Below are 11,920 nucleotides of genomic sequence, written 5' to 3' on the forward strand. Positions count from 1 at the left end.
ATAATTCAATAAAATAAGTTGGGTTGCACCTATTCATTTTTTAAACTTATAAGCAGTTTTCAACTTATAAGCTGCTTAAATAAGTCCATCCAAACAGCAGCTTAGGGAGCAAACTTTTTGAGAGAAGATTTTGATGTAGGAAATTAGGTGAGAATGAGAGAGTTAGAAGAGCTTAGGGTAGTTAATAGATGACAATGTAGTCCCAAAATCCGTCCACATTCATTAATGAAATATATGGAATGACCAAAATAGATGAGAATGTAGTCCCAAAATCCGTCCACATTCATTAATGAAATATATGGAATGACCAAAATAACCCAACTTAAAACTGAATTCAGACCCAGGATGGACCCTTACCATGGCTCGTGAAGCTCAATACGGACCACATTTGGGGTCGTGGTGATGGACTTAATTTATAGGAAAGGATCTTTGAAAGGGGTGCCCACCACAAGATCCACCACCATCCGAGAAGGGCAATACGACTCGTGGTAGTTGGGACGTGGTCCATGACTTGGAATGAATTCTGAGGGTCTCGAGGGGGGGTCACCATGGAGGGCACCACGACTCGTGGTGCTCACCACGACCCGTGGTCCCTGTCGTGGACCTATCTTTGCAGATTCTGAGTCTCTGAACTTCCACCACAGCAACACACCACGAACCGTGGTGGGGAACGCGGCCCCTGATGGCCTTTGTGGTCATCACCAGGTGCCAAAAACTAAGTTTATTTTGAGAAGCATCTTTTGAACCTCGTTTTATAACTTTCCCACTTTTGAGATCTTACAATGATGATTTATTTATTTATTTTGTGTTCAAAAGTGCCGTAGCATCTCCAACTGGCCTTTGAAGTGCTGGAATTCTGCATTTTCATGAGGTACATGACTGACAGATTCGGTTGATCAATGGAAAAATACTAAGCCGATGTTAACTTTGTCCTCTTTTCCCCAATTGAAAGGACTATACTCGAGAACTATTATCATTTCTAAAAAGAATCATATGATGTGTAGCATATATTTATTACTTTAAAATTTTCATTTGTGTATATTTAGAAGAAGTTTCATAACCGAGCAAAGTGTGGATAATTTCATTAGTTACTTAAAATAACTTATTCCCATTTTAAATTGTCGACCCCTGTAAGAACCTGTGGCTTGGAATTAAAAGAGACTTTTGAGTTATCTATTTGAGGATTTAGGACACAAGTTTTAAAAATTAGATAAAAGGGACTCTTCATTAATTAGTGATAATAACACATATTTTAAGACCCACAAGTTTTTTTAATTTACAAAAGATTCTCTCTCTTTTTTTTCATGCCCCTCATCCACCCCCCAGCCCCATCCCCCCCCCCAATCTCCCCTCCTTCACGTCATCATCGCCTCCAGACAACTAGCAGATCTTTAAACATTTGCCTAAACAACTAATAATTATTTTCATATCTCAATCTCCAAAATAATTAGCAAATATTTTCATATTTCTCCAAACAACTAGCTGATATTTAAAATATTCTCATTGTTTTAACTAAAGAATCATAAAAAACACCTAAACAACTTAGGATTGTTTAAATATCTTCTGGTTGTTTGAACTCAATAACTTTTGATTGTTTAAACAATTTTTAGTTGTTTAAACAACTTCTGTTGTTTGAACTAAACAATTTAGGGTTATTTAAATAACATCTCTTGATTGCTTGAACAACTCCTGTTTATATAAACAACATATCCTCTCCTTTCTTCTCTTCTCTTCTCTTTTCATCAATATGTTTTTATAATTTTCACAATCAAATCGAAGTGAAAAAATTGGAGAAAAGAGAAGAGAAGAGAGGAAAGCAAATAAAATCGAATAAAGGAGAAAGAATTGGAAAAAGAAAAGAGAAGAGAGGAGAGGAGAACAGAGAAAATGAATAAAGGAGAAAGAAATAGAGAAAAGAAAACAGAAGAGAAGAGAGGCGAGAAAACAAAACAGAGTGTTTGAAGAAAATGAAGAGAATGAAGAAATTTAAAGTTTTATTAAAAGTTTTAATATTTTAATTTTATACCCTAAATTTATAAATATTTCAAACCAACCTCATTTCTTCATAATTAACCCTAATTATATATTTATAACAAAAGAAAAAAAAATACAAATCTCTTATCCTTCATTCCACTCTCAAACATCCCTTTTAGCTCATTTTCCCTAAGAACCTAACCCCCCCAAAAATTAACCCATTGCCCTTACCCATTTTCAATCTGCCCATTTCCTTAATTTTTGGTTGCACTGCAAATTCTCAAACCGTCTTTCACAAACTCCATACCAGCAAGTCAATCAAACAATTCGATTCTTTGATCACCAAAGGTAGCTCCCTACAACACATCTATCAACCCCTTTACGCCAAAATCATATCTTTATGTATTTATTCAATACCCTCTAAGGAAATGAGCTTATATCCACTCTCTTTTCACTCAAATACATGACCCAGATATCGATCTTTGTAACTCCTTAATGAGATGTGTTTTAAGTTCGAAATGCAAAGAAAATGCTTTACTTTCTTTTTTAATGTATGTTGAAATGATGTGTACAGGCATAGATTTAGATAAATACACGTAACCTCTTGTGATAAAAAATGGGTTTGCGTTGGATTTGTATGTAGTGAACAATTTGATGCCTTTGTATGGTGTTTGCGGGTGTGTCAGGAAGGTGTTTGATAGAAGTCCTGTGAGACACTTGGGGACTGTTTTGATTCAGGGTTATGTGGATAATGGTTATTGGATGGGAGGAGGGGATTAGTTTTTTGAGATAATGGAAGATGGATTAAGGGCTGACGAGAGGATGATGGTTGTTGTGATATCTGCTTGCGCGAAATTACGGGATTTGGGATTGGGCCAGAAGTTGCACAAATACATAACCTGAATTTTGATTGGTCGATATGTACTTAAAATGTGGTGCGATGTTGCTCTTAATATTTTAGAGATGCCGATGAGAAATTTGATCTCTTGGAATACATTAATTTATGGAGGGAGTTTAAACCGGCATTGAGTGCGTTTAATGAAATGCAGAATCAAGGAGTAAAGCCTGATGAGAATAGTTGGTGCTCTAAACTGTCGTAGCAATTTAGGGGCGCTGGAAGTTGGGAAATGAGTGCACTCATACATAGATAGAAATCGGATACCAGTAGCAGAGTTTGTGGGCAATGCTCTTGTAGATATGTACGCCAAAATGTGGAAGCATGGACGAAGGTTTTTTCAAGTACGACTACTAAAGTTGTTAATTCGTCTTTAAATTTTGGGTAAAGGGAAATGGGTTAAAAAAAAATGGGTTAGGTCTTAGAAAGGTGAGGCGTGAATTTTAAATGGGAATTGATTACTTTTAAGCAATTCAAGTTAATTTAGGAATTTCCGTCCAAGTAGGGGTACAGGTGATAAGTTTCGTAACAACAAGGGCATGAATAACCGCATAATATAACTAAGGGTATACCTAACTATGAAATGAAAGTTGAGGGATAGTTTTGACCCTTCTCCCAAACAAAAATAGTTATGTCAATTTAGTGTGCCTTTACTTTGCTCAATACCGAACCAAATTTGGGTTTGGTTCAATTTAAACACCCATAGGCTTAGTTGAGAGACTCCCTATTAGAACCCTTTCAGTATATTGGAACTTGAAAATTCATACATTTAGATGACATCTCTCTCTTTCTATACATATACGAATTCACTTTATTTAAGTCGAGATCGAAACAATATCGACTACGGACAATGTCATGACAGAAAACGGGAGAGAAGTACAACAAACAATTCAACATCCACACGCTTTTTCTCAACTCTTTCGATAGTTCTGTGAGTGTGAACGATGAATTTTGTTGGCATAAAAAAAAGTAAAAGGGAAAGGCTTGCATTTCAGCTTATAAACTACTAAAAGTATTACACACAAAAAATGTCGGAATGACTAAAGATCATGTTTGCTGCATTTGCTTCTTCAGACCTCCAAGAGGACCATTACCTTTCTCCCCTACCTTTTGCATATGACAACTACACCTATTGACATTAAGATTAGCACCACATTTCAGGCACAAACCTTTGCACTTGGGATCACATACAGCACTAATGGTGATTTCAATGTGCACCAGATCTCTAATTTGTTTTGAAATGTCAATGACTTTTTCTTCAGGAGGAAAATACAGCTGATCTTCTAAAGGTATCCAACCATCATTATCCTCCATTTCCTCTTCCACGTTTCCAAAACTTTTGAATGTGTCCTCTCCAAACATTATGCCCATGTCCAGGGTCTCTGGTTCCTTTATAGGTTCTTCACTCAATAGGAGGGAAAAGTTTGAAAAGATACTTTCTGCAGCTGGTTCCCCGCACCTTCACAAATACAATATTCACCATGAGACAAACGCCAATACTTGTGCTTTGAAGTGAGAGGAAAACGGAATTTGACAACAAAGAAATACTGAGCATTAGAATTAGAAGGAGAGCTTTCAGGTTATGTATACATGTAAAATAAGAATTTTTTATTTTCTGAACCATTTTAAAGGGACAAAGATAATCTAAACAATACAATCACTTTTAGCTATAACAGGGAAGACCTCTTTTAAGGTGTGATGAAGTGTGTGATCATCTCATCTAATGGATTAAGTGGTTGAAGATAGCATACATTTCTAACTTAATTATGTCTTAAACAAGCCCTTCACTTGTGGGCTTGATTCGTTTTTTAACGAGTCAAGAACATGAAAATTCTTTTTGATAATAGGTGGTGGGGAGACTCGAACCTCGGACCTTTGCCAACTCTAATACCATGTTGAAGTGTGATAGTGTGAGAATATCTCACCTAAAAGCTTAAGTTGTTAGAGAGAACACACTTTTATTTACTTAATTATGTCTTCAACAAGGCCTTCATTCAACTAAACTACAGGAAAAGTAAATGTCATGTCAAGAAAATCTTATGCTTTTTGGTCCCCTCTAGAGTCATTCTAAGTTTTTGGAGAAACAGAGGATAGTTCAGGATTATTTCAAATCTTTTGATTTTGGGTTAAATGGGTCTGTTTCATCCATTTCAATTAGTAGTCACCAGTTGACCACCTTACTCAGATGTAAACTAGGTACTAACTTCTTTTACAATCTCTAGGTAACACAAATTATACAATTTCAAGGCTAGCCATCATGAGAGACTCTCGTTGGAAAAAATAAAATAAAATCATCAGAGACTACTCTTTTTTTTGTGGATGACCAATAAATTCCCAAGGGCCAGTCCCTCTACCCTTCTCCACTTAAATACCAGCATGTCTATGGCACGGTTAGAAGCCATGACATGCACTTAACTCACATATCACACGGATGTGCTGGCTCTTACCACAAACCAAAGCCAGGGCTTCGAGGTTGGTCATCATCAAAGACTCATGCAGTATTTCTTCCAATTTGATGTACTTCAAATCTTTTTGGCTTCCACCATTGCAGTATTGTCAAAGGCGCACTTTAAGCAAGCTTAAGCCCTGAAGCGAGGCTCAAAACATGTTGAGCGCTTCACTCGCTTAATGTGTGCTTCAGTGCCATCATCAAGGTTCATACTTTTCCTTGCCAGTGAAAACAATTGATATTTCACTTTATCGTAATTTTCTTCCATTTTTTTTGGTTCATGTATTTGTCAATCATGCTTATAATTATTAATCTTGGAATAAACATGTATATATTTGTATTTTTACTCCCTTTGCGCCTTTTTTCATTAAAGCCCATGCTTTATTTGCGCTTTGTGCTTAAACCCCCAACATGAGGGTGTTTGATTGACTTATTTCAAGTAGCTTTTGGATTTTAAGCTCTTTTTTATTTTTTGAGGTGTTTGAGAAAGACAAGAGGTACTTTTAAGCACTTTCTTTTAGGTTAAAAAGTACAAAAATAAGCTAAAAGCCAAAAGTTGGGTATTCCCAACTTATGACTTTTAGCTTTTAGCTAATAAGCTACTTAAAAAAAGTCAATCCAAGCACCCCCTTAGACCTTTTTTGCGCCTTTTGCTTCTGATAACACTGCACCATGGCCAGTATTATCAGAGGCCATATACTTGGAAAGTCATTAATCATATCATTCATGTGTCCTTATGTATTGGCAGAAGAAGTTTTATATGAACTTAGGAAGGAGGAATTAATTAGCAGGATCATATATTGATTTCCAGGCATTCACTTCAACACAAGAAACACTAGGAACTCAACAGAAAGAAGCAAATCCCATGCAGGTCATCAGAACTACGAAAAAGTTGCAGAACACACTTTTTAGCTTTTTTCTGACAATCGTTCGAAGAAAATTGTATAAATTACCAAAATGAATGGATCGGGGCAGGTTTTAAGAAATGAATGTGAAGGATTGACCCACCACCCCACACACAGAAACCCCCTTCTCCTTCTCCTGATGGCTGCAAATTCTTGCCTGAATCAGCTTTGCCCTTGGTGTTCAAGGAAGAAGCTTGGATACAACTAAAATACAGTGTATCTAGGTGAAGATGGCTAACGTGAGAGCCAAATGGACAAAACGAAGAAGAAACAAGTGGAAAGCCAAAAGGACGGCAGTGCGCGATCGCGCAGGTGAGGCAGTGAGTGAGAAAAGGCTGCAACTGCTACGCAGTCAGCCGCGCGTTTGGATTTCCAGCTGCATGAGCGCACAACGTTACGGCGTGCAGTTTTGAATCGAGGGCACTTCTGGAATTTTGTTCGACAAATCCCCATGCTAATATAAATTACAAACTCATCCCAATTTAGGGCATCTGGGTTTGGAGCAGAAAAGATGAATAACGCAACGAAGATGACGTTTTAATGTTTTCTCCAATCCAAAATGGAAGTTTGGGGTTGAGAGATTGGTTGTAATGTCTTCTTGCTTTTGCTATCAGTTTTTGAACTCTTCCTTCTCTATGGAGTAAACTTTTTATAGGGAGTTTGGCATGAAACTATATGTAATCATTAACTGGATTTTATACTCTTGATTGGTTGCCGAGATTTTGCTATTGTTTAAATTACATTCTGGATTTGTTCAACCGTAACTTTCTATTCGAAGGAAGGATCATTAGATGAATTAATTCATAAACTGGATTAATTCTTCTCCTCCAAATCTGTAAAGTGATTGAAAGAGCTTGACGATTTAGACATAAAGATTTATTGATAGAAAATAATTGGAAAGTGTTTTCTTGTTTTAAGACATGTGACATTATAGAGGCAAGCATATACAGTTCTAATACTATTGTATTCATGAAGAGCAAATTGTTTGAAAGAAGATCTCACTTCATTAAGATATGATAAGTGACGATTGAATTCACAAGAATCAATCATAGCTTAGAGCGAATGTCAATCTAGAGATACTATTCTTGTTAATAGAACATATACGTTGATTGTCAGTCTCCCTCACTTCTCATATTGATAAGAAAGTTCAGGGCTTGTCTAGACTTACTCTTGTTATGCGTTTAATAAATTACAGTCTTTCTAAATTTCGTGGTTTTAACCACACAAGTATTAAAGATTTATTTACCTGAATAATACTGAGCAAGTTTTGTTGATATATTACTTACTCCAATCCCTGAGGAAATGACAATCTAGGTATTGTGTGTTTTGCGCTCATCAAATTTTGGCGTTGTTGCCGGGTATTATCAACAAGAAGTTTTCAAATAGAATCTTGTGTACTAATTCAGACTTTTATTTATTTTTCTTTTTGTTTAACATCACAAGTTTCTCTCTGATTCCAGGTAACAAGTATTAGTCTCTAACTCTGGTGTATGACACAATCGTCGTCAAAAGAAATCATTCAGTACAACCCCCAGAGTTGGAAAGTTCTTAAGAAGGAACTTGCAGAGAGGGTCTCAGCGCAGTCCTACAGTCAGTGCATCATGGCCAAGGATGGTCGACATGCTGCACTTGATGATCCACTCAACCCCAATCATCACAATGTCCTCCTTTCCTGGAGGATGATGTTGAAAATCAGGAAGTTGTTAACCGTAGAAACCCTCGCCATCCTGCAGAGGTGGAGGACCAAGTGGATCAAAACAATGGCAAGGCAGGGAGATTGTTGGGAGATTATGTCAGGCCGAACTACAATGGGATACAGTCTAGTGTAAGATGACCTCCTATCGCGGCCAACAATTTGGAGATCAAGCACAGTGTTCTCCAAGCAATTCTAAACAATTGTGTGTTCAGAGGAAAGCAAAATGAAGATTCAAAAAGTCACCTGATGGATTTGATGAAATCATGAACACTTTCCATTACAATGGGCATCCGACGATGCCATATATTTGAGGGGCATTCCCCTTCTCTCTAAAAGATATGGCTAAGGAGCCTAAGCAGGATCAATCCGCACCTAGGATGAAATGAACACAGAGTTTCTTGATAAATTTTCTCACCAGCAAAAACGACAAGAATGAGAAAAGAAATCGGTAATTTCGGACAACTCGAATTAGAAACTCCGCTTGAAGCATGGGAGAGGTTCAAAGAATTGATGAGAAAATGGCCCCACAATGGGATAGAACTGTTGATATAGTTGACCAATTTTTAGGAAGGGTTGTCACCGGCCTCGTGGAGGATACTAAATAATGCAGTGGGAGGGCCTTGTCCTAAAAAAGACAGTCAAGGAAGCAATTGGTTTTCTGAATGAACTTGCAGAGGATGATAACCAATGGGTTGCAGACAAAATTGAAACAAAGAAGATTGAGTGGGTACACCCAGTGGATGCGTACACCACATTATAGACACAAATCGCTTCAATTGCGAGGGATGTTAAACAACTCACTATAGCTCAAGTACATGAAGCCCAAACATCGAGGTGTGATTTTTGTGGACAGGGACATCCTACTCACAAGTGTCCAACACCCATGTCAAAAGAAGATGCAAGTGCGGCGGGCAATTTCAACAGAGATAACTATCAAGGGGGGAACAACTTTAATTCTATGGGATAAAGGCATCCTCAATTTTCTTGGTTCTCTCTAAATGGTAGTGCTAATTCGTGGCAACAACAGCAAGCATCCTCAGGGTTCCAGAATCAGCAGATGCAGCAATATCAGCCTCCACAACAAAATCTATCAAGTCTTGAGTAACTGATGAAAGCTTTCATCACCAGAGTAGACTAGAAATTTGCTAATCAGGATGCAGCTATACAGAACTTTGAGAAGCAAGTAGGGCAGATTGCTACCACTCTATCTGAGAGGGCTCAGGGAACTACTGCAGGTGGCTCTGAGCCTCTGACAAGACTGCACGAGAAACTGTGAATGCAATATCACTAAGAAATGGGAAATTGTTGCCTGAACAGAGTGAAAATTCCAAGTGAGCGGTGGTCCTAAAGCAAGTTGAACTGACCTAGGAGCAAGAGACTGAAAACACTCAAGTTGTGAAAAAGGGCACCAGGAAAGATTAAGGATTAATTTACCTAAATAATACTGAGCAAGTTTTGTTGGTATATTACTTACACCAATCCCTGTGGAGACGATAATCTATCTAAACTATCTTTGAATAGCGAAGTTCTCAAAGGTATTGTCATTTGCACTCATCAATACTCTACACAGAGAATTGTGTTTTTTCTAGTAGATTCTCTACTTTTTGTATATGTGTAGAATGGGGCTTTTCTTCTCAAATAAATTGTAAAAAGAAAATGTGTCATTTATGAGTACTACTTGCACCCTCTGTCAAATGTGATACTGATCATATAAATCATTCTTGTATGATAGCACATCCATTGTTGTTTATGTTGGTGGTGTCTAAACTAATTTTCTCACAACTTGACTAATCAACGGGAACTTGTGACAGTAAATAAATATAGGTGTTGGATAAGCCTATGACCAAGGCTAGCTCTAACCTAGGATCTCCAGATTATTCCTAAGCCTCAACCACTCGGCCATCTCCTTGGGGACATGACCATACATCTATCTCAACATTTGCACCTATTGTACATTCATATGTTGGATCTTAGAAGTCCAATATTTTACTCTCAAATAAGATTGTTGGCCTCATAATTGTTTTATACCTTTCACTTTGTCGCAGATCTTATAACGTAGCATTTCTCCTTTTCAACGATCCAATTTAATTTCATGTGTTTCAGCCTCAATCATCATATAATTCTCCTAAAAGACCGAGTCTAGAGTGTCAATACAAATTATGCTGCTTTAATCAAAGTATTCCTCCCTATTAAAAATAGCTTCTCCAGTTGTGTACAAACCATCTTGCTTTGTAGAGCTTTAACTGACTATAAAATACAACCTTTGTTGGCTTGCTATACCTTCTCTGCAAGTTTCTTATTATAAAAAGGTGATGTGTTTTAGTTTAGAACAAAGGTCAAATTGGCTATTCAAGATTGTGAACATAAAGCAGGAAGACATAGATATATATATAGCACACTTGAATTTTGCAAAGGTGGGTCTAAAAGGAGCAGCGAACATGCTCAATTCATATGAAATGTATGCATAGACCAACTAATAGATAAGTTGAAAGAAGTCATAGGAAAAACACAAACAGTAGAAATCTCACATGGTACAGCAAGTATAGCAGAAAATTTTTTGGTAACACTTGTAGTGACATAAAAAGAATAAAGATACCTGCTAAGCGTTTAAATCCTAAAACCTTCAACTTACAAACTAATTAAATACTTTTTAATTGCATTGATTAGAATGAAAAAAGTTGAGACACAAATAGGGGCATCACATCCCAGTGGCGGAGCCAGTATTTCATATAAGGGGGTTAAAAAAAATTACTAGAATGTCAAACCTTGGATTTGGACCTACGACCTAAAACAATTTTTGAGCCCCCTTTTGCTACTGCACTAGAATCTTTGTTTATGTCAAGGGGACTCAATAGTTTGAATTTAACAAAACAAGTTTGTTTGTACCCAATTTGCACTATATAATTTTCTAGTGAAGGGAATTCAACCGAACCCCTTCCCCGAACCTAGGTATGCCCCTATAAGATATAGGATAAACTCAAAAGTTACATCAAACACATTGAACTTGTGATTGGTGTAGGTGTCTTGATCTAGACAAATATGTGAAGTGATTTTAGAGTGTTAATATGCAAGTTCACTAACTGAAAAAATTAATTACAAAGCTAGACAAATGTGATACCTGTTGCAACCAAGTGCGATGACAGTCCTGATGATTCCGTCAAGCCTCAACTTCAGCTTCTTCCTTGTGACATCAAGGGAAATCAATACTGGAGTTCCATCAGGATAATCTTTGACATCTTTTGTCACCCTCAGTCCCATTACCGAAGCTCGAGACCTTGAAACCTTTGTGGAGAGTTTTCCCAACCCTAGCCTTTCTAAGGTGGTACAATACTCCAAATGTGTAACCGAAGAATTTCTTTTATACACAACTGCGCCTTCCCACGGCGACCCATCATCATCATCTTCTTCTTCTAGGTCGCCTTGTTCCTCATCCTCCCAATCAAAATCAGGATGGCTTTTCTCCACAAGAAAATTACTTTTCTTATTTCTGACTACAAACTTTGAGCCCTTAAGATTCCTCAGTCTACTAGCAGCAGCAAGACAATTACAAACTTTGCAGTGAACAAAAGAGTTCAAATGGACCTTGGTTATGTGGTTCACATTTTGTAGGTTAACACAGAAGGGGAAAACTGATGAGAATACAAGAGCCATTTCAAATAAGTAGAATTGTTAACTAGGCAAAAGAATCTGCAAGAAAAAAGGACTAGTTCAATCAGGAGCGGCTCGACTCTCCCTCAAAATTATCCAATGTTTTATATATAAAAATAATTATGTATTTAGGGGTCATTTGGTACAAAAATTAGGCTCAAACTATTTACTCGACTTATGTTCCAAATTATTTATTCTCCTACCTCACTTTTTTATTTTAATTTCGTGCATAACGTCATGATGATGTCAGCATCATTGTTATGAAACAATTATCTATAATACTCTATCGGTATATTGATATCATATCGATATCACATAGGATTATGCTTAATTCTCTATGATACTCCGTCGGT

General features: G+C 37.1%; 1 protein-coding gene and 1 non-coding gene across 2 annotated transcripts; both read right to left on the bottom strand.

Moving 5' to 3' along the window:
* Nucleotides 1-3,594: 3,594 nt before the first annotated feature.
* Nucleotides 3,595-11,653, bottom strand: LOC129874333 (large ribosomal RNA subunit accumulation protein YCED homolog 1, chloroplastic). Its single transcript, XM_055949592.1, has 2 exons — nucleotides 11,038-11,653; nucleotides 3,595-4,328 (listed from the first exon to the last, which is right to left on the bottom strand). Exons 1-2 carry the CDS (start codon nucleotides 11,568-11,570, stop codon nucleotides 3,917-3,919), a joined length of 945 nt encoding a protein of 314 aa, XP_055805567.1. The 5' UTR covers nucleotides 11,571-11,653; the 3' UTR covers nucleotides 3,595-3,916.
* Nucleotides 8,349-8,455, bottom strand: LOC129875361 (small nucleolar RNA R71). The gene has a single exon (XR_008763158.1). It is a non-coding gene; the product is annotated as a small nucleolar RNA R71 (small nucleolar RNA).
* Nucleotides 11,654-11,920: the final 267 nt, after the last annotated feature.

The sequence above is a fragment of the Solanum dulcamara genome, chromosome 11, assembly GCF_947179165.1.
Source record: "Solanum dulcamara chromosome 11, daSolDulc1.2, whole genome shotgun sequence".
Lineage (NCBI taxonomy): Eukaryota > Viridiplantae > Streptophyta > Magnoliopsida > Solanales > Solanaceae > Solanum > Solanum dulcamara.

Coding starts and splice junctions, on each gene's coding strand:
- LOC129874333 (XM_055949592.1), bottom strand. CDS start 11,570: ATGGCTCTTGTATTCTCATCAGTTTTCCCCTTCTGTGTTAACCTACAA. Junction 4,329..11,037: donor ATCGCACTTGGTTGCAACAG/GTATCACATTTG, acceptor GTATTTGTGAAG/GTGCGGGGAACCAGCTGCAG.